This window comes from Bombina bombina, chromosome 6 (genome assembly GCF_027579735.1).
Source record: "Bombina bombina isolate aBomBom1 chromosome 6, aBomBom1.pri, whole genome shotgun sequence".
Lineage (NCBI taxonomy): Eukaryota > Metazoa > Chordata > Amphibia > Anura > Bombinatoridae > Bombina > Bombina bombina.
In genome coordinates, this window is record NC_069504.1 from 583,873,090 (window position 1) to 583,898,688 (window position 25,599).

At 35.5% G+C, this 25,599-nt stretch overlaps 1 protein-coding gene across 1 annotated transcript in view; it reads right to left on the reverse strand.

Moving 5' to 3' along the window:
- Nucleotides 1-6,787: 6,787 nt before the first annotated feature.
- OTUD7A (OTU deubiquitinase 7A) overlaps nt 6,788-25,599 on the reverse strand; it is a 423,923-nt gene continuing 405,111 nt past the window's right edge. The window contains exons 11-13 of the mRNA XM_053719344.1: nt 16,981-17,095; nt 11,502-11,586; nt 6,788-9,001 (exon numbers count right to left, since the gene is read on the reverse strand). Coding sequence (XP_053575319.1) covers nt 7,574-9,001; nt 11,502-11,586; nt 16,981-17,095 — 1,628 coding nt within the window. The 3' untranslated portion in view covers nt 6,788-7,573. The remainder of the gene's footprint in view (nt 9,002-11,501; nt 11,587-16,980; nt 17,096-25,599) is intronic.

Here is a 25,599-nt window from a genome sequence, read left to right on the forward strand (position 1 = left end):
CTGAAATACACAGTCTCTCCAGAAAAAATATGACTGAACATACCTCATTGCTGCATAGCATGAAACCGTTCCTCACACTGAAGTTTCCTGTACTCCTCAGCCTCTGTGGGAACAGCAATGGACCTTAGTTACAAATGCTAAGATCATCATCCTCCAGGCAGCAGTCTTCATCCATCTTCTGCCTGAGAGTAAATAGTACAAACCGGTACCATTTAAAAATAAACTCTTGATTGAAGAATTAAAAACGAATATTTTATCACCTCTTTCACTTTACCCTTCCTAAGAGTAGGCAAAGAGAATGACTGGGGGGGTGGAGCTAAGGGAGGAGCTATATAGACAGCTCTGCTGTGGTGCTCTTTGCCACTTCCTGTAGGGAAGGATAATATCCCACAAGTAAAGGATGAATCCGTGGACTCGTCTTACCTTTATAGAAGAAATAAAGGTACTTAAAATGGCCTTTTGGACATCTTTACAACAATTCCAAGACTAGATGGAAACACACTGAAATGGCCACAGGAGACATTGTATTAGCATACATGGGCCATATTTACCATGGTGCAGACAGACATGATCCTCTATAGCGTATCGGGTCCGCCGAACATCGATAAATGAAGACAGCATACGCTGTGGGCATTTATCATTGCACCAGCAGTTCTTGTGAACTGCTGGTGCAATACCCCCCCTGCAGATTTGCGACCAATCGGCCGCTAGCAGGGGGTGTCAATCAACCCGATTGTATTCGATTGGACTGATTGCTGTGTGCCACCTCAGAGGTGGCAGACGAGTTAAGGAGCAGCGGTTCTTAACTTCTGCTTCATAAATAGACCCCATGGTATTAATTTATAGGTCGTCTATGATGGACAGAACATACATTAACATATATATAGGTTCACCTATTATTTATAACAATATTTATTGTTTGTAAATGATTTGTTTTCAGTTTAGCATAAAGTTAAAACCAGATGAAGACTACAGGTTTCTATTAGAAGGACTTATATCTTAATATACTAGTTTGTAGCAGTACTAAAACTGTAATGTATGAACCTGCTCACTTGCGTAACATAATATTTGCATAGGTGATATTTAAACGAGATTGCAGCTTAGTGACCGTGTTTTTAAGTCCAAACACGTTCACAACACTGCATATTTTAAAATTATTGTGGCTCCATTACTGAACTCCTAAACGGGATTGTACCTTTGAATCCATTTTGCTTTTTGATCACTTGGTAAACGTGCAAACCAATTCAGCCAGAAATTAAAAACCAAAAAACAATCCAATCGCAGATAGATTGTGATCGACCCTTGAGCTGGCAGATATTTTCTGTAACGGTCTTAAACATTCACTTGTTAGCAGAGATTGAAGTTTAACACCAGAGCATGCTGATACCCAGTAGGACCTCACATTGATTTCTCTTAAAACATTATTAGCTCTCCCTATGAGCTACTCCTTTGCTTAGGTCCCATGGTCCAATGATAGTCAGCCATGCTTGTGTGGCCAGTCAAGCCCATAGGAGAACCTATCACAAGAATTAACACAATTTTAGAGATCTGAAAAAAATCAGGCATACTAAAAGAAAGTAAATCCAGAAATAAAAATATTGGGACCGATTTATCAAATGTCTGGCAGACATGATCCGTTGTACTGATCATGTCCCCCAGACATCGATAAATGCCAACAGCATTTGCTGTCGGTATTTATCATTGCACAAACAGTTCTGGTGCCACCCCCTGCAGATTTGCGGCTAATAGGCCACTAGCAGGGGGTGTCGATCAATCCGATCGTATGAGATTGGGGGGATTGATGTACACAGCCTCAGAGGCAATGGACGAGTTAAGGAGCAGTGGTCTTAAGACCGCTACTTCTTAACTCCTGTTTCCGGCGAGCCTGCTGAAGGCTCGCGCCGAAACAGAGGTATACCGCCCCATTCGGACCGTGATTAATCAGCCCCATTGTATTCATGGTTAACAAGTAAAAAAGTATTGCCATTGACAAGCCACCCAATTCCCTTTTATTTTTATTATACATACACTTTTATCTTAATATTTCATGAAAATTATTTTTATTAAATGTCAAAAAGGAGGCGCATGTTTTGTCATTCATTTTTATAAATTTTTATTATAAAGAAAATGTAAGACGTAAAATGAAAGAAAGCGTAAGACAATTTTTATATAAACCATTCATATATTTCAACTTTCAATAAACATTTTGAGTGCATAACAATAAATAGCATTCATAACTTACTAGACTGTTTACAAAGCTTCTTTTCTTTGTTATTTCTACCAACAGCTCTGCAGTTAACCTACTAAAATGACAAACCCTGTGTAATAAAGGCGCAAAATATTGCTCTATAGCATATTTTGAAAATAATATAAAAATAAGTTCTATATTACAATTTAAACTTGGCTTGTAAAATTTGAACATAATACAGCCTTTAATCTACAAACAAAACACATACAAACACCTTTCTTTTTTTCTTAACAATATACTATTTTTTAATATATATAATTCTGTGATGTGCAAATAAATTTATTTTGTACGTAAAAAAAAAATATTCCTAAAACATTTTAAATCTTTGTAAGTCAGTTTAGTGGAAAGTGTGTAGTTTAGGGGCTATCTATCCAGCCTGAAGTGGTCATTCACTTATCGGGAGATTTTCAGACTACACAAAATGACCTACTATGGAACAAGAAGCTCTGCACAAAACAGAGTTTATTTATAATGATATTTGCTGAAAAGTTACTTACAATCATTGTCAGTTCATCTTTCAATGGCTTATTTGATATTCTTAAACTCAATAGCATATGAACATGTTATAAAAATATTAATAAGCAGTTACACAACAATGCTTTGTACAAACAGACAGATCACTGATTACATCCCAGAAAATAAGCACTAGTTGTTAAAGTGGTAGATCAAAAGGAGAGAAAAAGGAAGCACTTACTGACATTTAACCACTTGACTGTTCACTGACAGTCAAGGGGTTAACCTTTTTTTTTTAAAAGAAGAAAAATCCAACATACAGTAAGTACCTCTTGCTGAGAGGGGGGACATTTATTTACTAATTTGCTTCATTCATTGGGCTTTTGTTGGCAGCCAGAGATGTAAAGCACAAAGTTCAGAAATGGACAGATTGTAAAAAATGTACCACTGTTTTAAACGCCACTGTAATGATACTTTTTTTTTCTGCAGTATTGTAATAAATGAACATACTGTGTGAGTTTGAAAATGTTTAGAAAGTATTATCTTGTTTTCTACAATTGTTTTTAAGAGAAAAACTTCACCCACCTCCTTTTATTTGGACGAATCGATCAGCATTTGTTACTGAAGTGGACAAGTCTAGTCACAGTAATTATGTTTGCAAACTAATCATTAATTTGTAGTTTCTTAGCAGAACATCTCTTTTAATTAGTAATAGATATGTGGCAAGTTTAGGCTTGTGAAGCCTGGCATGTACTCTTCCAGTTGTCAGAATTGTAAAATAATATCTTAATTTAATCTAAAATATTGTAAAGTTGTTTTCCTACACATAATTAAAGCAATGACATGATCATCATGATTATCCCCTCACTGCTAAATTAACAAGTGGCATTTAGCCTAGCCACTGAAACATTGTTGCCTTCCCTCTGGCAGCCACACAGTTAATTACAATTCATATGCATTTGGAAAGTGAAAAACTGGGTTCAGTGTACGATCCATCCCATACAATACATATTGTTCTCTTTGAACTAGCAGCATTACTTAGAACAAGTAATGACTCTCTATGTGCAGCATGATGTATGTTAGACAGCTAACAGAAAAAGGACAAATATTTGCATAGCATCTTCTAATATACAAGAACACATTATCAATATAAGTTACATCTATGTTATTCACATACTCTTACAGTCTTTTGTGCAATATGCAACTCCAGTTAACCGATAAACAAACCTTCCAAATGCCTTGGCTTTTATAGGACACTTTGTCTACTAGCACTAAGGTTCAGATTCCTCTTCCAAGATATATAACTGGAACATCTAAGTTGTGATTCTGATGCTGATATGCTATGTAATACCTGTTAGGCTCAGTACTATAACAATTTCGGAAACCAGAGACAAAGGAGATGAACTGTTAACCTTGAGTTCATTAGTTTACTTATATTACATATACCAGGTCCAACGATAAGACTGGCTCACATGTAAAAACAGAAGATTGAACAGATGGTATAGTAACCGGGTTTCGATAAAACTATATTATAGGTGAATACACTCATAGATTCAATACAATTTTGCTCATCATTAAAGCTGACATATGTCTGCCAGTGAATAAATCTGAAGATTTTTTTATTTAAAACTAAAGTTTATATGTAATAAATAAATAGATGAGCACAATCATATTAAAACATTTGTGACTTAATTTGCCTTTAGTAAAGTTCATGAAATTGTGTTGCTATAAACCACTGATTGTGTTTTCTGTTTGTTCGTTTAACATATTATTAAGCTGGGATATAGATTACACCCCTTTGTTTGTATTTTCAATAGAAATTACGTTGAATAATTGTGGGAGGCTGTAGCAAACCCTGGGGGATAGTACATATTTATTTATTTTTCTTTCTAATAGTTCAGATAATTTCCTATTATCATTTGTTTCAATTTTTGTACCCAACAGTACGATAGTCTGAGCAGCAGAATACTGGCACACATAATATATCCCTCAATAATTAGCTCCAAAGATAATTCATGACAGTGACTTAGACTAACTAACAGTTCAATAAACTTTCCAGTAAATCTCCATTTCTTATTTAACATATAGAGTTTTCTTACACATTTGTGAATAAGCATCCTTGTATCACAAGTGACATGGATAGATTGATATCACTAGTGTGTTTTGTTTAATTCATAGTGAGCCCAGTGGTCTAATCAGAAAGCTTAACAAGAGATACCAACCCTTACAATTTTATTGGACGGAGTCAAACAATCTCTCTGTATATATATTTTAGACAAATAGGCTTCATAGGATAACATAGAATTTGGAAAGACTGAAGTGCTTAGAAAATGCAGTTTTGCAAGACAGCCAATCAGGAATGGTGAGCCTCTGTACAGGTATACTGTCACAATGACAATTAAGCAATCAATCCTATTACATACTTGCCTCCCAGAACTAATTAAAGAACACTGAAGATTCTGAGCACAGACGCTTATATACCTGGTAATTAATATACCAGAGCAGTTACACATTTTGAAACGCTAAAACTAACAATGAGATGGAAGATATGATTTTTTTTTTATTACAGCAAGACATTAAGGGACTTTCCAGCCAAAACTGAAATGCACATCAGTGAATTTCAATTTTGAATGGAATACTATTTGCAGTACACATGTATTAACAAAAATGCTATTATAAGTTACCACTGTTTCAGTAATAGCTTGTACTCAGCATAGGTGTGTACATATGCCCTGTGCACCCCTATATTGACCTCAGTGCCAGCTCAGAGTTGGTAGCAGTGTGTATCAAGTCAGTGATGACTCTAACATACCTCTTAATTTGAGATCATTGTGCAATGGAGCATGATTTATTAATTGTAAATGATTCAATTACAATATCTAACTGATCATTGCCCTTTTATAGGCAATGATTACTAGATTTTACGTCAACATGTATACATTAAATCTAAACGAAATCTCAGAGGCAAACTATATTATTTAAATTAGAAAATAAATAGCAGTTGAAATGCTACCGCACCAGGTTAAAATTATAATGCGGCAATAACCAAAAACAGCACATAAGGCTTTAAAAATACTGTATAAATTAAAAAGTGTTACGCTTATTATATTTCAATTAAATTATATAGGTCAACATTTTAATTCTGTATTAACATAAATGTTTCACAATATTTCTTAACCACTGACCCTAAGTAGTGCCTCACTGTCTCCCTACAACACAAAGCCTCGGGAGCATGTGATAGGTTCGCCCCACTCAGCCGATAGAGCTTCTGTTTGGCTGTATTATTCCTCTGTCCCTAGCCTGTGAGATACAACCTGGTAATAGATTACTTTTACGCTCTAAAATTCACTACCACAAAACAAACTGTTAAGTTTATAAATATGTTTCTTATATAACTTTCAGAATAGTCCAATGTAAGGCTAGATAGGCCGGTTAAGCAATGCTGCATGCTGAAAACCAAAAACTGTCATACTATAGAGCCTGGTGGTTGGATCTAAATTCTTATTATTTTTAGGGTAGAGCTGAGAGGTAATGAGTTGAGCAATGCTACTTAGTGTTGTTGCAAATAACCATCTCTAAACAGCCACTTGATAACGCTTTCAATAGCAGAGAAGCCCATTCTGAACGCTGTATAGAAAGCATAGAACTTCTATAGACATGTTTTCTAAATATAATGCATGGAGTCATCTCTAGTCTCATTATGGTACAGCAATGAGGCCTCTATCATCTCTCTATCATCTGTAACTACCATTAAAGGGACATGAAACCCATTTTTTCCCATTCATTATTTAGATAGAGCATCCATTTTTAAACAACATTCGAATTGACTTATATTATCTAATTTGCTTCATTCTCCTGATATTCTTTGCTGAAAAGCATATCTAGATAGGCTTAGTAGCTGCTGATTGGTGGTTGCACATAGATACCTCGTGTGATTGGCTCGCCCATGTGCATTGCTATTTCTTCAATAAAGGATATCTAAAGAATGAAGCAAATTAGATAATAGAAGTAAATTGAAATGTTGTTTAAAATTGTATTCTCTATCTGAATCATGAAAGAAAAATGTTGGGTTTAGTGTCCCTTTAAATGCTACCTATTAGTCAGAACATACTGAATCAGCTATATTGCACACTTTATGTTAAAAGACTCCATTATATGCAATGCTCTCATATAAATTTATTTTTAGGGTTAATTATATGTACCTTGTTTATTTACTTTTAATTTAACAATATTGTAATGTAATTGAATTTATTTAGATAAAGGGAAAACAAACTACTACAAACTGGAACGAAGTAAACAACTGTCAATCTTATAAGCCTTCTATACCTTCAGCTGTAACCAAGACACATAAAATGTACAATATAATTACAAAAACCTGTATGTAAAATGTACATGAAGTGATTGCCCCTATAAAGTTAGTAAAAAAAAAATGTATGTTTGTTCATCTATGAAATCAACATCATGATAGCCATAGCACTTCATACTAACAAGTGTCTTGGCTGTACAAAACCAACACTGATATTAGGAAAATTTGCACGTTTCTTTCTACTTACCTGAGTGATAGCAAAAATTCAGGCACCTCAGTTATTAATGACCAAACCATAACACAGCACTGACTGTGACATAAACAACCTTCCAGCTTAATATGTGAATATGACCAGAAAAAAAACAACAACACAAATGTTTTGTCCCTTTACATAATTATTAACCTCCATATGCTTGATCTGTTTTAAAGCAAGCAGATGGGTTTTTATTTCCCAGCTCTTTTCTATTTGGCTATTTTGTTCCTTTGCAAGTAAAGTGAGTTTAGTATTCAATTTTTTTTTGCATGTAAAAAATGATAGATTAAAGAGGTGTGGACCTTTTAGATATTTAATGCCTGTGCACCTTATTTTCCCTATCTCGACGCTTTAACTCCTCTTTGTAGCAGTATGAACAGTAGTTTTCAGTCTCAGGGCGCCCATAGAAAGAACAGTTCTCCTTCTTACATCTACTCTGGTGGAGTGAATATAATGGGCAACCTGTGTTTCTGCCTCTACTGTTTTTATCATTGTTCAACCAAGTCTGTGGAGTTTCCTCGTCAGCATATTCTAAACAATCTCTGATATCATTAGAATTAAACCCATTTGTATAAGTTTGAGATTTATTCTCTGCGGGCTTCTCATAAGTAAGTGATTCCACTGTATTCACTGTGCGTATACCAGATAACCGAGCCGGGCTATAGCTTTGTGAAGACAATGAACGATTCTGTTGTGGATATGTGGCACAAGTTTTTAAGGAGCCAACCACTGGCTTATAAGGGTCATCTTGGAAGCTCGATGACTTGGTGTTGACATCATGTAAATGGATAACACTTTGCCTTTGGACTGGTGGTGTATGGCTATAGTGAGCTGAAACTGGAATGGGACCACATTTCTTAGCACCATTGCTGGGTGAGGGATAAGATGCTGGGGTTGGACTAGAGCGATCCTTCAATTTTAGAACTAGTTGTGTTGTATGGCTTTGAGGCAAGATTGGTGATGCCCTGTCCTGAGGTGAGGATTCCAACTTTTCTTTTAAAAACCCTTCCTGATCTAGCTTTCTACATGATGAGCCATTTATAAGAGCCTTCTTCTCAACCTCCTTTCTTTTCTGTTCTTGTTCAGCATTAAACCGCTCCTGGGCACTGGTCAAGTAAAAACCAATCATCTCCTCGTGAAATTGATGACGATGACTGGTAAGCAGAAGTCCTGCAAAAATAAATTTGCGTTCCCCTTGCATGGCGGCTCTCAAAATATTAAGGCTGAGTTTAACATCTGTGCTATATTTCCAGGGGTCAGACTTATTTTCTGAAAGTGACCTGTTTGTTAGTTTGTCAATGGGAGATATGCTAGCTTTATCAGTGGGTGATGGGGTTGTTTTTTCAGAAGGGGATGTACTAGCAGACTGTCCTGAATCCTCTTTGCTCCCTTTTCGAGATTTGGATTTCTTTACTTTTTCATTTGTCTCTCCATTTTTCCCATTGCTTGAGTTAGCTCTACTGATTTTCCCGTGTACTAGTCCTCCAAGACCTCCCATGTTCTTTTTAAGCTTTATGCCCAATGTTTTACTGAGGCTTCCAAGTTTGTTAGCCACAGAATCTGTTCTATTCTTTTCTTTCTCTTTCCTTTGCTTTTCTTTTTCTTTCTCTTTTCCATTTTTGCCATTGTTCACATTAGAATTACTACAGATAGAATCTCGATCAGAATCCATGGAGTCAGCCAGAGATTGTACATCTTCTCCTGCAGATGCTGTTGGAGATTCTGGTTGGGCCAAAGGAGCCTGATAAATAATAGAAAAAAAATATATATATATTTCAGGAACTTTTTTTAGAACATTGTACACAAAGTATATGAGCAGTTTTAATCACATTTTCCCAAATCAGTGTAAGCAAACCCAAAGTGACGTTTCTGTCTCTAAGATTCCTGTCTTATTGACAAGGCCCTAGACTACTGTCTTAATCAGGACATTTGACATACCAAAATCTACGTCAGTGCAATGTATTGGCTAAAAAAATCATATCAGCTTAAACACAGATGCAAAATTATGTAATTCAGCATTTTGATTATTAACTGTTATCTCTTTTTCTATAGTAAATGCATGGGTCTTTGACAAATAGATATAAAAGTACACATAATGTCAAATGATTTTTTCTCTATTACTCTTTGACTGAGAAAGCCCTTCTCTCCAAACCCTCTCAGAAACGGACGGCCTTTCTCAGTTGGTAAGTTGTTTTTTTGGGTTTTTTTTTTAGCAGTGGTTTCCCCTTTATTGTTCAATACTGCATGGTTCTATGCATGTGTGATACACTATGAGAATAGGGAAAAGTGCTTGTTTCCCTATCCAATAAGACCACAGTGGTACAAATGTGACTCACTGGCCTATTTTAATCATGCCCCTCAAGCTAATAAATAAAACATATGAAGGGTGTTATAAGCCAAACTACCACTCTGATCTCAATATTCTCTGTGTTAACTTTTAACCTTAGTTTCAGTTAGCCAATACATTTGTCCAACATTGTTAAGGATATGTTTTTAGATTTAGAGTTGCTGATGCTAGATCTTTGGGTTTGGGATGTCTGAGTAATAAACTCTTATAAACAGTCTCTACATTTCTGGATTAGCAGATGAGAATACTGTACTATAGAGCAATTAAACACAATATATGCAACTCTATATGTTTATACAGAAAACACACATACACATATATATTTTGGCAAAAATGTTTCTTAATACCGGAGTTTGGGTTCTTACTCAAAATTAAAAACCCTGAAAATGTACTTAATTGATATTAGAAACCACTCAAAATTAACAAGTCAGACAACTTGTTTACAAAACGGCCACTAAAGACAAAAATAAACTTTTATAATTCAGATATAGCATGCAATTTAAAATAGATTGCCAATATACTTCCATCATCAAAATGTGCACATTCTTTTTATATGCACACTTTGAGGCCCCAGCTCCTACCGAGCACATGCAAAAGGGCACAGTATATACGTACAAGCATTTTGTGATTGGCTGATAGCTGTCACATGACACAGGGGAAGGGAAATTTGGATTAACTTTGAAAGTTGTCAGAAAATACTCTATGGCTCATTTAAAATTAAGTGCTACAATGTATTCAATTCTACTATATTTAGTGGTCCTTTAATTGATATTATAATTAGAATTAGATTGTCCCAAAAACAGAATTGTTGAGTTACTAATAATTATATTCTCTATTTCATAAAGTAAATCAAGTCCCTGAGATCTATCATATTAGTTAAATGTGTGTCTAAAGATTCAGCCACCTGATCACCTAAATAAGATACTGTTTATCAATCAAAAAGTAACTATTTCCCTTTCACATTTTCAGGGAATGTAGATGGTCAGTTTGAAGCTAGATCCTAACACTCATGTATGCTTGGTTTGTTGCTGCACATATATAAGCACTGAATTTTATAATGTTAACACTACTTGAACTACTCTATGCAGTGGTAAAATACAATCATACTCACAACTTGTTTAGATTATGAACACTCTTTTCTTTCCAAAAATTGTACATACAATCATACTAAATATGACATGTATTAATGTAGCTGGGTACTGAGATCAAGGGGTTAATACTAGTTTTGTACATATGTATAACAATCTAAACTCACACTAACACACAGTATATGCATATACAAAGATTTGTAATGTGCTGCCATGGTAACCTTATAAACATAACACAGACATAGTAATTACCAGCCATTGCTGCCAGCTATGACCAGCTATGACCTACAGATCTCAAAGAAGTAAAACAAAATATATAAGTATATATAAAATCTTTTATCAAAAGCAGTATAACTACAGTAAAAGATGCAACAATTAAAAAACAAACATACAAAAAAACCTGTCCCTTTGCTGGTTGGCACTTTCTGGATAATGAATTACAGACTACAACTGCTCTCTTGTATAATATAACAAAATACAGAAATAAAACTATGTCTTAATATAAAATCACACATATATTTTATGTCTGCATGATTATTATATATTTGTAGGGCTTCTATGGAAGAGTGCACGGAGCAAATATGCAGGTTATAATGCAAGTTACCAGTTTCCTTTTCTCTAATTGTGGGCACAGTTTTTAACCCTACAATATATGTTTAATTTACGTCTTTTTAAAAATCAGCTAGTTTAGCGCTAATCTGTTGGCTCTCTACAAATAAATGATAATAAAATAATGTAACATTAGTGATGATTAAAGCAATGACAAAGACAATTCAGATGACACAGTGTGATTTGCAGGAAATTACCCGTGTTTCTGAGGGTATTCGTATCCAGGTTACATTCATATAGCTGTGCAGAAGGTTCAGCTTTGCCTCCAGAGAGAGAATCAAACTGTAAGGGGAATACACACAGTGAAACGGAAAGCAGGAAACACAATGCTTTTGCTAACAAAGAAAAAATAATGCATTCTTGGCAGAGCTATAACTATAACCAATATATGCTACAGATCAAATTAAAGGGACACTAAACTCAATTTTTTCTTTCATGATTCAGATAGAGCATGCAATTATAAACAACTTTCTAATTGACTCCTAATATCAATGTTTATTCGTTCTCTTGCTATATTTATTTAAAAATCAGGAATTTAAAGATTAGGGGCCAGCCCACTTTAGGTTCAGCACCGTGGATAGCGCTTATTTATTGGTGGCTACATTTAGCAAACCAATAAGCAAGCATAACCCAGGTTCTAAACCAAAAATGGGCTGGCTCTTAAGCTTTACATTCCTGCTTTTTAAATAAAGATAGCAAGAGAATGAACATTTTTTGTCCTGTGCAATTTTTAGCCAAGTGACTAAAATTTGTGTGCACTATTTTTGAGTAAAGTCAAACTTGAAAATATTGTAGTAACACACTCTGGGCTGATTATGCTAGTGGCACGCTATTTTTCCCATTCTCATGCAAACACTGCACAAAGTAACCTTTTAACACATGCGAGTTAGAGCGTACATTATAAGTTGAAAGTAAATTGCGTGAGTGAAACCTGATACACGCTAACTTTAGAGCTTCAGATATCGTTACCACATTAACGTCTTCATCCCATAGACTTCTATGGAGCGCATAGAAAAAAACCAAACACTTAATTATAAATATTTTACATTCCGATGCTCTTCACATAGAAGAAAATTTTCTTTATATATATATATATATATATATATATATATATATATATATATATATATATATATATATATATATATATAATATTTTTTGTAAAAATAAATAAATATATACCTATATTTCTGTATGAATATACAAGTATAGATATATAGGAAACAGACTGAGGCTCATTCCAGATTGATTCTTGTGATTATATCCTTTGTCTTCTTTTGCACCAGGTTCTGTATAGCACCTTGGCGTTTTGTGTGTTTTGTGCTATAGCGGTTTTAAGAAATGTTTCTCATCACACTTGACCCATATTGAATCTGTTCATGTTGAGCCAGAGGCAAAGTTTATTATTATTATCATTTATTTGTACAGTGCCGCCAAAGTCCATAGCGCTGGGTACAATGATAGGGGTATACAATGACAACGATTTGTGATAAAATAAAAAACTAAACAAATCTAGTAAAGAAAGAAGAGGGACCTGCTCCGGAGAGCTCAAAGTCTACAGATTTAGGGTGCAGTGACATACGGTTGGGTACCTTGTTACATTGGTTGTAGTTGCAGCAGTGAGTCAGGCAGTTCATGTAATAGTTCGGTTCGGATGAGGGATGGAGGAGAGATGGTAAGCCTCTCTGAATAGGTGGGTTTTCAAGGAGCGTCTGAAGTTGGAGACAGTCTTATGGAGCGGGGTAGAAAGTTCCAGAGGACAGGAGCAGCACGTGCGAAGTCTTGGAGGCGGGAGTGCGACGTAGAGATAACAGGACTGGAGAGACGTAGGTCAGAGGTTGATCAAAGAGGACGGGATGGGGAATATTTCACAATGAGAGAGGAAATATAGTTGGGAGTTAGACTGTTGAGTGCTTTCTAAGTTAGGGTTAATGCTTTAAATTGTATTCTGGAGTGTATGGGGAGCCAGTGTAGAGACTGGCAGAGCGGAGCAGCGGATGTAGATTGGTGACTTAGGTGGATGAGTGTAGCAGAAGCATTCATAATAGATTGGAAGGAGAAGAGGCAGTGTTTTGGAAGGCCATTTAGGAGTAGATTGCAATAATCAATGCGTGACAAAATGAGGGAATGAATAAGTATTTTTGACGTTTTTAAAGTAAGGAAGGGACGAAGTCTGGAAATGTTGCGTAGGTGTGAATGGCAGGATTTGGTAAGTGCTTGTATATGTGGGTTGAATATGAGCTCTGAGTCTAGTGTGACCCCAAGACAGCGGACCTGGGGTGAGGTGTTGAGAATAGAGTCTCCAACCGTCAGAGAAATTTCAGGTGTTGGATATCTCTAAGAGGGGGGAATAAAAAGCAGCTCAGTTTTGGACAGATTGAGTTGGAGGTAGTGTAAAGACATCCAAGAGGCAGTTGGAAATCTAGTTGAGTAAAGAGGGAGAGATATCAGGAGAGGAAAGATAGAGTTTGGTATCATCAGCATATAAGTGGTACTGGAATCCAAAGGAGGCTATAAGTTTTCCAAGGGAGGATGTATAGAGAGAGAAAAGCAAGGGACCCAAGACAGAGCCTTGCGGTACTCCAACTTCGAGAGGCATAGGATCACAAGATATGAAACTGAAAATGAGCGGTTTGAGAGACATGAGGCAAACCAGGAGAGGGCTGTGTCTCGGATGCCAAATGAATGTAGTATTTTTAGGAGGAGAGGATGGTCAACTGTGCCGAAAGCAGCGGATAGGTCAAGAAGAATTAGTAAGGAATAGTGTGCCTTTTGCTTTAGCTGATAACAGGTCATTTGTTACTTTAGCAAGTGCAGTTTCTGTTGAGTGTTTAGGGTGGAAACCAGATTGTAGTGGATCAAGTAAGGAGTTAGTTGTGAGAAATTGAGGTAGACAATTATAGACCAGTCGTTCCAAGCGTGGAATGTTTCTAGTATGAAAAATGAATCCACCCATTACATCTAACTTGAGGGAGAGTTAAGGAATATAAGCTTCAGAATAGACTCAATGCCATTTATAAAGGTTAATAAATATGCTGTCTAGGTACTTTTATGTAATGAGATCACTATTCATATCACCTAAAAGGTTATAGAGTACAGATAATGATAGACTGGTGGCAAAGATTGACACCAGAATTCACCATGCATTTTCTGGAGCCATCAATGTAGGGAGAAGATTCAATTCATAATAAGGGCTGTGTCGCCACATCAAGAACAAGAAACTCTCCACATATCCACTTATAGGGTATCAATAAAATACCTCATTAGAGCTGACTTAGAGCTCTTTAGGCTCTTCCACACAATACTATTGGCCAGATTATCAGTGGAGAGCTATTTAACCCTCCAGCTCAAGAGTTAACTGCAATAGAAGTAAGCTTTCTACACTCGTCGGGTTGCACTCATATTATGAGTTAAAAGTAAACTGTTTTCGCTCTTGCACTAACCTAACAAGTGCAAAAAGTCAAACTTAGAATATAACATTCACATATTTCCCCATAGAAGTCAATGGAGCAAAAAAAAGTAGACAAAAACCCTGCTGGAAAACACCCTACTCATGTGCAAACTTGATCGCATATTCTCAAGTGCGCTAACCCAACACGAAAATATGAATACTTCCCATTACAATATTCTTCACATAGCAGAATATGTTCCATTTATTCATAAATACAGATTTCTAAATATATCAGGTTTTTTTTTTGCACAAATATATATTTATACCTCCAATGCACTTATATATATGTCTATATATGTATACAGTATCTGTCTGTCTATAAATACATTTTATACACATAAATACATCTGTAAACACATATAAACATATATGTATATATTTCTAAAACTATATATACACATATGCACATACATACATATACATCTTTAGACATGCATATGTATGTATCTCAATGTTAAAGCCCTGTACCTGCTTTTTTCCTAACACCAGACACCTAATATATTTGAGCCCTTATAACCTTTATGTGCAATTGTTTTTTTTAAATGACCTAGTATTATTATGCAACTGTAGTTTGCAATGTATTTTTTATGTGTTTTGTGCAACTTTTGTTTTGCAAAACAATTAACCAGAGATATGAGGATGCAGTAATCATTCTAGCTTAAATCGTGATTGCACTCAAGAGATCGCTTTTACTTTCAACTCGTAATACCAGCGGTAAACCCGACGAGCGCAATCACCCACAATAAACCCCTTATCGCTTGCGTTTAACTGTTCCACTCGTAATCTGTCCCTATATATTTTAACCCTATTCACATGCAATACCTAAGGGAATGTCCTTAAAAGTCATAAGCAAAATAAGGCTAAAAACCATAATTACTACTGTCATTAAAAAAGTAGGTAGGTGAGAACAGCAACTTAACAAATAAATGCCCACATCAGTTTAGTTATACATAACCTCATCAAAGCATCACACCTCTGAATGTATTTATACCTGTTACTTAAGGTTTGTGAGTACACAAATGACAGGTAGAAGAACCTACATGACAGTGCATACATTGGCTATACCACAGCTGCACCCCAGTACACAATTGATCTATTATCTCATACAAGGGGCAAAAACAAAAAAAAACCCTAGTAAACCAACACCTCCCTCTCTGGTGCCTAACTAGACCATGTGGTTAAAATTTAAACAATCAGCCCTGTGCATTCTTCACATCAACTGGCTATGCTGTGATAGGCTGTATATCAATACAATGATAAAGCTTCTAGAGAAACTGAAACACTGCTTGCTGTTTACTTACATATTCATTCACAGTAACTGGAGTTGCCTCTTTGCCTGCTTTACTCTAGACTACCCTAAACAAATAGAACTCATTATGAAACGCTACTCTATCGCTATAAAAAAAAAACTCACACAATTCAGTAACTGTGAACACTTTTAAAATGGTTGTGTGCTGGCCTGGAGAAAGGTATGAGGGCACGTACCTTAGAGGGAACAGTGGTGTGATGTGAATAAAGCACTGCTCTGATCATAAAGAAGCAGACTGCCATTTTGATTTAAAAGGACAATGAATATTTCAAAGAAAAGACAGCAGCAGAGTCAAAATATAGATTCCCTTTGGGTATTGTCATAAATGCTACAGGTACAAAGAGGGTCATAAACTTCTAATCTCATATAAATTATCACTTTAACAAGGGCCTCTGTAAACCATGACACAAGTAAGTTCTTATCTAAGCTTGGGAGGTCACTGGCACCCTGGTTCCCAACTTCATTCAGAACCCAAATAGCTTCTTCTGTATCATCTACGTAAAGCTCTATAACTGTACTACCTGAGGGACAGATACTTCATAGTGGCTAAGAATAAACAGCTATCTCTTGCAAGCAACAGCTACATTATGGAACAAATGGCAGTCTTATTCTGTAATGACACCATTTTATTTCTGGAAATATCACTTCACAGACATAAGGTGTGCCATTAATAATTTAACATTTCCAGTTAAATGCAGTAAAAAATACTATAATCTATGTGAAACTTTTCATGAAGCAAAAAAAAGTACTATATATTTAAACTATACACATTAACACAGTGCTATCATTACATGTTTATTACAGAGAATATTAAATACATAACATTATTATATACTCACAAAGATATACATTTCATTTATGCCTTCTAAGGTATTGGCTTAGGCTTCCATAAAAAAAAAAGGTTAATGGGTGTTACCTGGCAAGCTTGATGTTATCATTATCATCCTTGCCCCATTCCCAGTCCTTCCCAGGGTCAACAGCAAAGTGCAAAGGTAGCAGTCTGTGTTCTGAGTCTGTCAGAGGAATAACAGCTGTGGAAGGCAGGTAAAAAAATATATTAACACTATTCCATGCAGACACACAAGTGCACTCAACAAACTAGTATGATTGTCTTTCTTTTAATCAACCGTTAGGGATTCCTTTCATTCTATACTGATAACACAATATTTCCCATTTACTGTATTCTCAATCACAACTGGCCAACTGAAACAGGTGTCGCCTTGTTTTTTTCTGTATCTCATAGAATAACTCCGTATACAGAGAAGGCTCCAAAAGCTAATGTAACTCGCACAACACTGCTGCTTTACATAACCCAAAAGCCAATCTCATATTTATAAATCTGTAAGTTGAAACATAGTGTATGAAATAGTCCATACAAGACATGAAATGCAACTCACAGACCTGTATGGTACTAGGTACATACACTTATAAGCCCTTTAAACAGTGACTAGAACTTATGATATGACTAAGTACTATTTACATACAGATGGACGGCAACATAGCTCTTGTATTAAACCCATTGTCTACCGATCAGAAATAGTCTGTTTTTCTATTTTAATAGTCAAATAATAAAAGTGTTGTTAACTCCTATGTTGGACCAAAGTGAGATGTGTTATAAACCATTATGAGTTTAGTGGAGCATGGATGAAATGGAGGAAGAGGGATGTGTTTAGAAGCAAACAGTTGGACACCCTGCTCTCACCTCAGGAAAGCAAATGAGACCCAGGCCACAAGCCACCTGTCAGTGCAGTCACATTTTATCCATATAGAGGGTTACAGGCAGACATTAGCTATCAGGGTCCTTGTTATGTAACTAGATTCTATCACTCTCAATAAAATGTGCCAAATATATTACCTTTAACCGCAAACAAGTGGGTGTGTGCGCTCAGAACTGGACCTACACAAAAGAGGGCCCTGGTGCAATTTTTTTAGGGCTCCCCAAATTTAACGCAGTAGGAAGCAATAGTAATAATATATATGCTGCTCTCTATAATAATTATGAGGATAGACAGATCTATAGATTCACCTGCAACCTGCACTAATAAAGGGCTCCGCTGCATTAATATTGTACACATTCTGCACACCCCTATTGTATGCACTGACTGCTATTGCCCCCTGCTGAACCAATGGTAGCTTTGCCCCTGTATGAGCTAGCGCATGCGCTCAGCCTGCTCTTTGTAAGGTGCAATGCACATGCGTGTCTTGTTCTTTACATTCAAACTGTCCTTGTGAAGGATCTTTACAATGTCTAGTCAGCAAGAAGTGTGAAAAATCAAAATAAACAGGGAACCTGCATTTTCTGTCCTTCAGTTTCATCAATATCCAGAAAGTAATAAGAAATTGGGTTGGACGTAAATCTTAATGAGTTGTGTTTTTATCCAGTTACAGAGTCAGCCATTCAGTCTGTGGCATTATTCCTATTTGTTTTAAAATTTACACAGCAACAGTTGGCTCTTTATCATCTGTACGATTGGGTCTAGATTCCAAAAACAATTGACATCTTTTATATTTATTTGCTAGAATAACCTATGATTCAAGTATGCAATATAATATGGCACATAGTAATTACATGCCACTATTTATTTTAGAACCCATCACACAGTACACAAAAGCAAACATGACTATTAACAAATTATATGCATGTAAAAGCAAAAAAAAGCTTTTCAGATTACTTTGTACTGCTCATATTCTGAAAAATGTAGTGCTAGTTTTTTGTCACTAGGTGGCAGCAGGAGACAAAGTTTTGTTAACCAGCTGACTCGTGTTTACATGCATAATGAACATATTAGTATGGGGATCACTCAGCCGTCAACAGTGATGTCCACACTGCAGTTGCTGACTCAAGAGGAAAATAAAACCTATTACCAGCATTTCCCAGGTGCCCAGATAAACGTTTTCTTCCATCAAGTATTTTTTACGCTAATTAACTTTATGGTCTACCCTCCTATATCTATAACAGTGGAATTGTTATTGTTGATCATTAGCCAAGTAATATCAAAGAATATAAAAATAGACAATTTTTACAATCTTTAATTTGTATTAAAAAAGAAAAAGGAAAATAAATTATTTAAATGCTTATGAATTACTGGAATATATAAATTTGTATTGCCCATTCCATTATAAATCACTATTTGGATACTGTAGTAAATAACACATCACATATTCATGGTTTTGTAGTTATAATATCATAATTGACAGTTATTTGGCTCTGCAAAATTATTTTAACATGTGCTGAAATTATATACTGATCATAACGCTTTAAAACTAAAGGCATTTTTGTAAACATTATCATGTGCTGAATAAAATATGGTAAAATAAGTCCAGCAGTCTCCCTAATCGTATCAGTATTCCCCCTTTAGCTGTTATCATGTTGTTTTAACCCTTTATTTGCTGAGACATTTCCACCCTTGTGCTGAGCTTTTTTGGAGTTCTTAGATTTTTCAGCCAGAAACCCACACATATGATATATTTTTATTTTTCATTTTTTCCAGCAGTCCTAGAATATTTAAACTATATCATTATTTTATGTATATATCATGGTGAGAACTGTATAACAAAATGCGTGAAAAAATAAATTTATGCTTACCTGATAAATTAATTTATTTCATGGTGGTGAGAGTCTACGAGCCATAAACTTTGGGATTAAATTTCAGTCCACTAGGAGGCAGACAAAACACCCAACACACCTAAAGCTTCTAATCCCTCCAACTTCCCAAACTATTTAGTCAAATGTATAGCCAAAAAAGGAGAAGGAGCAGGAAAGAAGGAAATGACAAAGCAGGGTAATGAGGTGCAAGCCTGAACTGTCCGGGCAGAAGAGGACATCCGGACCGGCAGACATCTTCATCCAAGCGGCATCTTCTATCTTCATCCATCTGACGAGGAACGGCTCCATCTTGAAGACCTCCGGCGCGGAACATCCTTCTAGGCCGACGACTACCCGATGAATGGCTGGTCCTTTAAATGACGTCATCCAAGATTGCGTCCCTCGAATTCCGATTGGCTGATAGGATCCTATCAGCCAATCGGAATTAAGGTAGGAAAAATCTGATTGGTTGATTTAATCAGCCAATCGGATTGAAGTTCAATCCGACTGACTGATTGGATCAGCCAATAGAATTGACCTTGCATTCTATTGGCTGATCCTCTTCTGCCCGGAAAGGATGAAGACTTCTGCCGGTCCGGATGTCCTCTTCTGCCCCATCGGATGACCACTGGTGCCCGGCTGGGTGAAAATGGCTCAAGGTAGGGTGATCTTCAATGGGGTAGTGTTAGGTTTTTTTAAGGGGGGATCGGGTGGTTTTTAGAGTAGGGGTATGTGGGTGGTGGGTTGTAATGTTGGGGGGGGGTATTGTATTTCTTTTTTTTACAGGTAAAAGAGCTGATTACTTTGGGGCAATGCCCCGCAAAAAGCCCTTTTAAGGGCTGGTAAAAGAGCTGATTACTTTGGGGCAATGCCCCGCAAAAAGCCCTTTTAAGGGCTATTTGTAATTTAGTTTAGGATAGGGAATTTTATTATTTTGGGGGGCTTTTTTATTTTATTAGGGGGCTTAGATTAGGTGTAATTAGATTAAACTTCTTGTAATATTTTTTTATTTTTTGTAATTTAGTGTTTGTTTTTTTTGTAATATAGTTTATTTAATTGTATTTTATTTTAGATAATTGTAGTTAATTTATTTAATTAATTTATTGATAGTGTAGTGTTAGGTGTATTTGTAATTTAGGTTAGGATTTATTTTACAGGTAATTTTGTAATTATTTTAACTAGGTAGCTATTAAATAGTTATTAACTATTTAATAACTATTGTACCTAGTTAAAATAAATACAAAGTTGCCTGTAAAATAAATATAAATCCGAAAATAGCTACAATGTAACTATTAGTTATATTGTAGCTATCTTATGGTTAATTTTATAGGTAAGTATTTAGTTTTAAATAGGAATAATTTATTAAATTATAGTAATTTTATTTAGATTTATTAAAAATAGATTTAAGTTAGGGGGGTGTTAGGGTTAGGGTTAGACTTAGGTTTAGGGGATAATACATTTAATATAGTAGTGGCGACGTTGGGGGCGGACGATTAGGGGTTAATAATTGTAGGTAGGTGGCGGCGATGTTAGGGACGGCAGATTAGGGGTTAATAACAAATTTTATAGTGTTTGCGAGGTGGGAGTGCGGCGGTTTAGGGGTTAATAAATTTATTATACTGGCGGCGATGTCCGGTCGGCAGATTAGGGGTTAATAATTGTAGTTAGGTGGCGACGATGTTGAGGGCGGCAGATTAGGGGTTAATAAATATAATGTAGGTGTCGGCGATGTTAGAGGCAGCAGATTAGGGGTTCATAGGTATAATGTAGGTGGCGGCGATGTCCGGTCGGCAGATTAGGGGTTAAATAATTTTATTTTAGTGTTTGCGATGTGGGGGGGGGGCCTTGGTTTAGGGGTTAATAGGTAGTTTATGGGTGTTAGTGTACTTTTTAGCACTTTAGTTAAGAGCTTTATGTTCCGGCGTTAGCCCATAAAACTCTTAACTACTGACTTTTAAATGCGGTAGGAGTCTTGGAGGTAGAGGCTGTACCGCTCACTTCTTCCAAGACTTGTAATACCAGCGTTAGGAAAATCCCATTAAAAAGATAGGATACGCAATTGACGTAAGGGGATTTGCGTTATGGAAAAGTCGCGGAAGTAAAGTGAGCTGTACACCTGTACCTGCCAAACTTGTAATACCAGCGGGCGTTAAAAAGCAGCGTTAGGACCCTTTAACTCTGCTTTTTAAGGCTAACGCCAAACTCGTAATCTAGCTGTTAATTTCTATGGAATTACTGTTTAAATTGTCATTAAGAAACACTAACTGTATAGAAAATGACAATATTTTACATTTAAAATACCCCTAGAATTAAAAAAACACAATTATTTCAAATAAAATATTCACTACTAATGTGACCTGGAATATTATTTGCAGCCAAATCTGTTGTTGCCTAAGAAAAATCAATGATTATGATGGAATTAACTTTTAGGCTTAAACTATGGCTGTACTACTACAATGGAACCACAAGTTTATTCCCAAATGAGGTTTTGGCATAACAGTGCTTAACTGGACACTTATTGAAGACCTACCACAAACTGATACAATGAACTGGAGGAACATGTCTTTAGGTCCTAGTGACTATGGGACTTTCACTGCTTTTTACCTGGGCTGTTTATGGTTGTTATTTTGTTGTATAGTAAATTATTAGATTTATGTATTGTAAAAACATAACATTCACTGTTAAATTGCTTGGTAAACCAGCATTAACAGAGTCCCGCCATTTTGCTGATGCTGCAGAACTGAGTGGTATGGTCCATGGTCCTTGTAACTTCGGGGTTGAAAGGTGAAACTGTACATGGCATTTCACAGCAACTTATCCACTTTGTCATAGGCCACCAATGACCTGGCAACACATCAGCTACACACCATTAAAGGGACAGTCCTCCATAGAATTGTTATTGTTTTAAAAGATAGATAATCCCTTTATTACCCATTCCCCAGTTTCGCATAACCAACACAGTTATATTAATATACTTTTTACCTTTGTGATTACCTTGTATCTAGGAACCTTCTTCCAGCCCCCTGATCACATGACTGTGACTGGTTATTATCTATTGACTTAAATTTAGCATTGTGTTGTGCTAAATCTTAAATAACTTTCTGTGCCTGAACACAGTGTTATCTATATAGCCCACGTGTACTTTCTGTCTCTTTGTGTTGAAAAGAGATTTAAAAAGCATGTGATAAGAGGCAGCCCTCAAAGGCTTAGAAATTAGCATATGAGCCTACCTATGTTTAGTTTAAACTAAGAATACCAAGAGAAAAAAGCAAATTTGATGATAAAAGTAAATTGGAAAGTTGATTAAAATTAAAAGTCCTATCTGGATAATGAAAGTTTAATTTATACTAGAATGTTCCTTTAACTCTACAAACTGGAAGGACAATTTTGACTGTGAATTAGAAGCTTTTTCCAAGTCTATTTATTCTTCTACAGACCAGCTTAATACAATAATTTCATTTTAAGCAGGGTGCATAAAAATCAACGATTTTTTAAAAACAAAAACAAATTGGATTTTATTTATGTAAATCAGATTTTTATTTATTTAAATAGGATTTTTGTTAAAATAAAATGTTTTTTTTATGAATAAACTATCTAAAGATAGTTTCTATTTCAGATACATTATTAACAAAAGGTTATTCATCCTGAAAAACAGATTAGGTTTTTTTAAATTATATAGCAAGATGCTGTATATTCATGGCTATAATGTTTATTTTTTGGTAAATTAATTCCATGAAATCCATTCACAATGTCATGCTCTCCCAGAGGTTTCTGTCATTATTTTGATCAATTTTTCTCTCTTTAATATATTATCACATATTATTGATTTTGTAGTTCTCAAAACTGTGAATACGTGACTGCAGAAATAACATGCCTCTTATTCACAGCAAAATGTTATAAACTTAACATACAATAGACCTTAAAGGGACATAATCATGAAAGAAAACGGGTTTCAGATAAAAAATACAATTTTAAAATTTTAGATTTACTTCTGGTATCAAAATGGCTACATTCTCTTGGTATCCTTTGTTGAAGGACAGTAATGCTCTACTGGGGTCAAGCTCAAAACATTGGGTGAGACAGTGACAAGCAGACAGTTCACAGTTGTGCATTGCTTCTGAGTCTACCTATGCAGGCTTTTTAACAATAGATACCAAGAGAACTAAGCAAATTAGATAAGAGAAGTAATTTGGAAAATTGTCAAATATTGCATGTTCTTTCTGAATTATAAAAGTTTAACTTTAACTTTTTGTCCCTTTAATGCCACTGCTCCCCTGCAAATCTATGTACACAGAATCAACCCATACTAAGTTTCAAGAAGATCACTGAATAGAAGATTGTTTGGAGTGGAATAGATCTGCACAAGGACCTAAGTGTGAGGAGGGTGGGGCAGGCATTAAAATAAATATAATGTTATTGTTTTAGTTAAATAAAACTATTGAAATTGTTATTATTAAGGTAATCATATTTTTTTTCCTTCCAATAAAGTACAACTGAAAAGTTGATCAAATATGTATGATTAACATTAAAATGGAGATAGTTCCCCACCCAAAAATTTAATTAATTTCAATTATCTATCTAGGCATATCTAATAATATATAACCAAATCAGTAACGGTCTGATATAAATGGAAATATAATCTGAAAAGTTATCATTTTAAAAATGAAAAACGATTAAAACGGTCTTACTAACTAGTGATTTAAATCAATTTGAATTAAATCAAATTCACCCTCATATTAAGGTCACAAAATGCAAGAAAATATAAATAAATATATATATATATTTTAAATTGCATTGAAAAGTTAATAAAACCGAGGAACAAATACCACCAAACTACAAGATATAAAATTGCTTATTTATTCTTTTAGTATAAGATAGAAAATCAGTCTGCGCACAAATTCCTTAGGGACAGATTACAAGTGTAGTACAAAAATATTAGCGCTATTGAGTCCTAAAACCACTCAAGTTAATAAACAGTGCTCCTATGCTTGTGCTCTTATTACAAGTTGAAATTTAAAAGTTTTTGCTCTAGCCAAAGCATCATGGGGTCGATCCGATAAAAATCGTCGCCCGCAAAAGTCGGCGACGCCAATATTTGCGCGGGTTTGGTATCCTATATACGGCGTAACCTAGAAGTTATGCGCGTATATTTCTGCCGTCGCCCGTAGTTTTTTGGGCCATAGACAGGTATACCAAACCCGCGCAATTTGGTATCCAATATACAGCGTAAGGACTTACGTGGCGAAAATGGAGAAATCTTACTCCATTTTCACCTCGCCACAAAAAGCAGCCGTAAGAAGCCTTACGCTGACTATTGGAGCCCCGTAACTCCCTAAACTGGCTGCTAAAATAAACCTAACACCTAACGCATGCGCAATGTCTATCTCCCTGTCAACCGCGATCCCCCGCCGCAATCCCTAATAAAGTATTTAACCCCTAAACCGCCGCCTTCTACATAAACTAACCCCCTACTGTGAGCCCCTAAAACCGCCACCATCTAACTGATCTATCCCCTAATGTGAACCCCTAAAACCGCCACCATCTAACTGATCTATCCCCTAATGTGAACCCCTTACACCGCCGCCATCTATATTAAAATTATTAACCCCTAATTTAATCTACCTACCCCGCCACCAGCTATATTATCTATATTAACCCTAAGTATATTATAGTTAATATAGTTATTACATTATATATATTAACTATATTAACCCTAATTATATTAAGGTTAATATAGTTAATATAGTTACTATAGTATTTATATAAACTATATTAACTCTATCTAGCCCTAACACCCCTAACTAAATTCTTATTAAATAAATCTAATTCATATTATAAACTAAAATATTCCTATTTAAATCTAAATACTTACCTATAAAATAAACCCTAAGATAGCTACAATGTAATTAATAATTACATTATAGCTATGTTAGGGTTTATATTTATGTT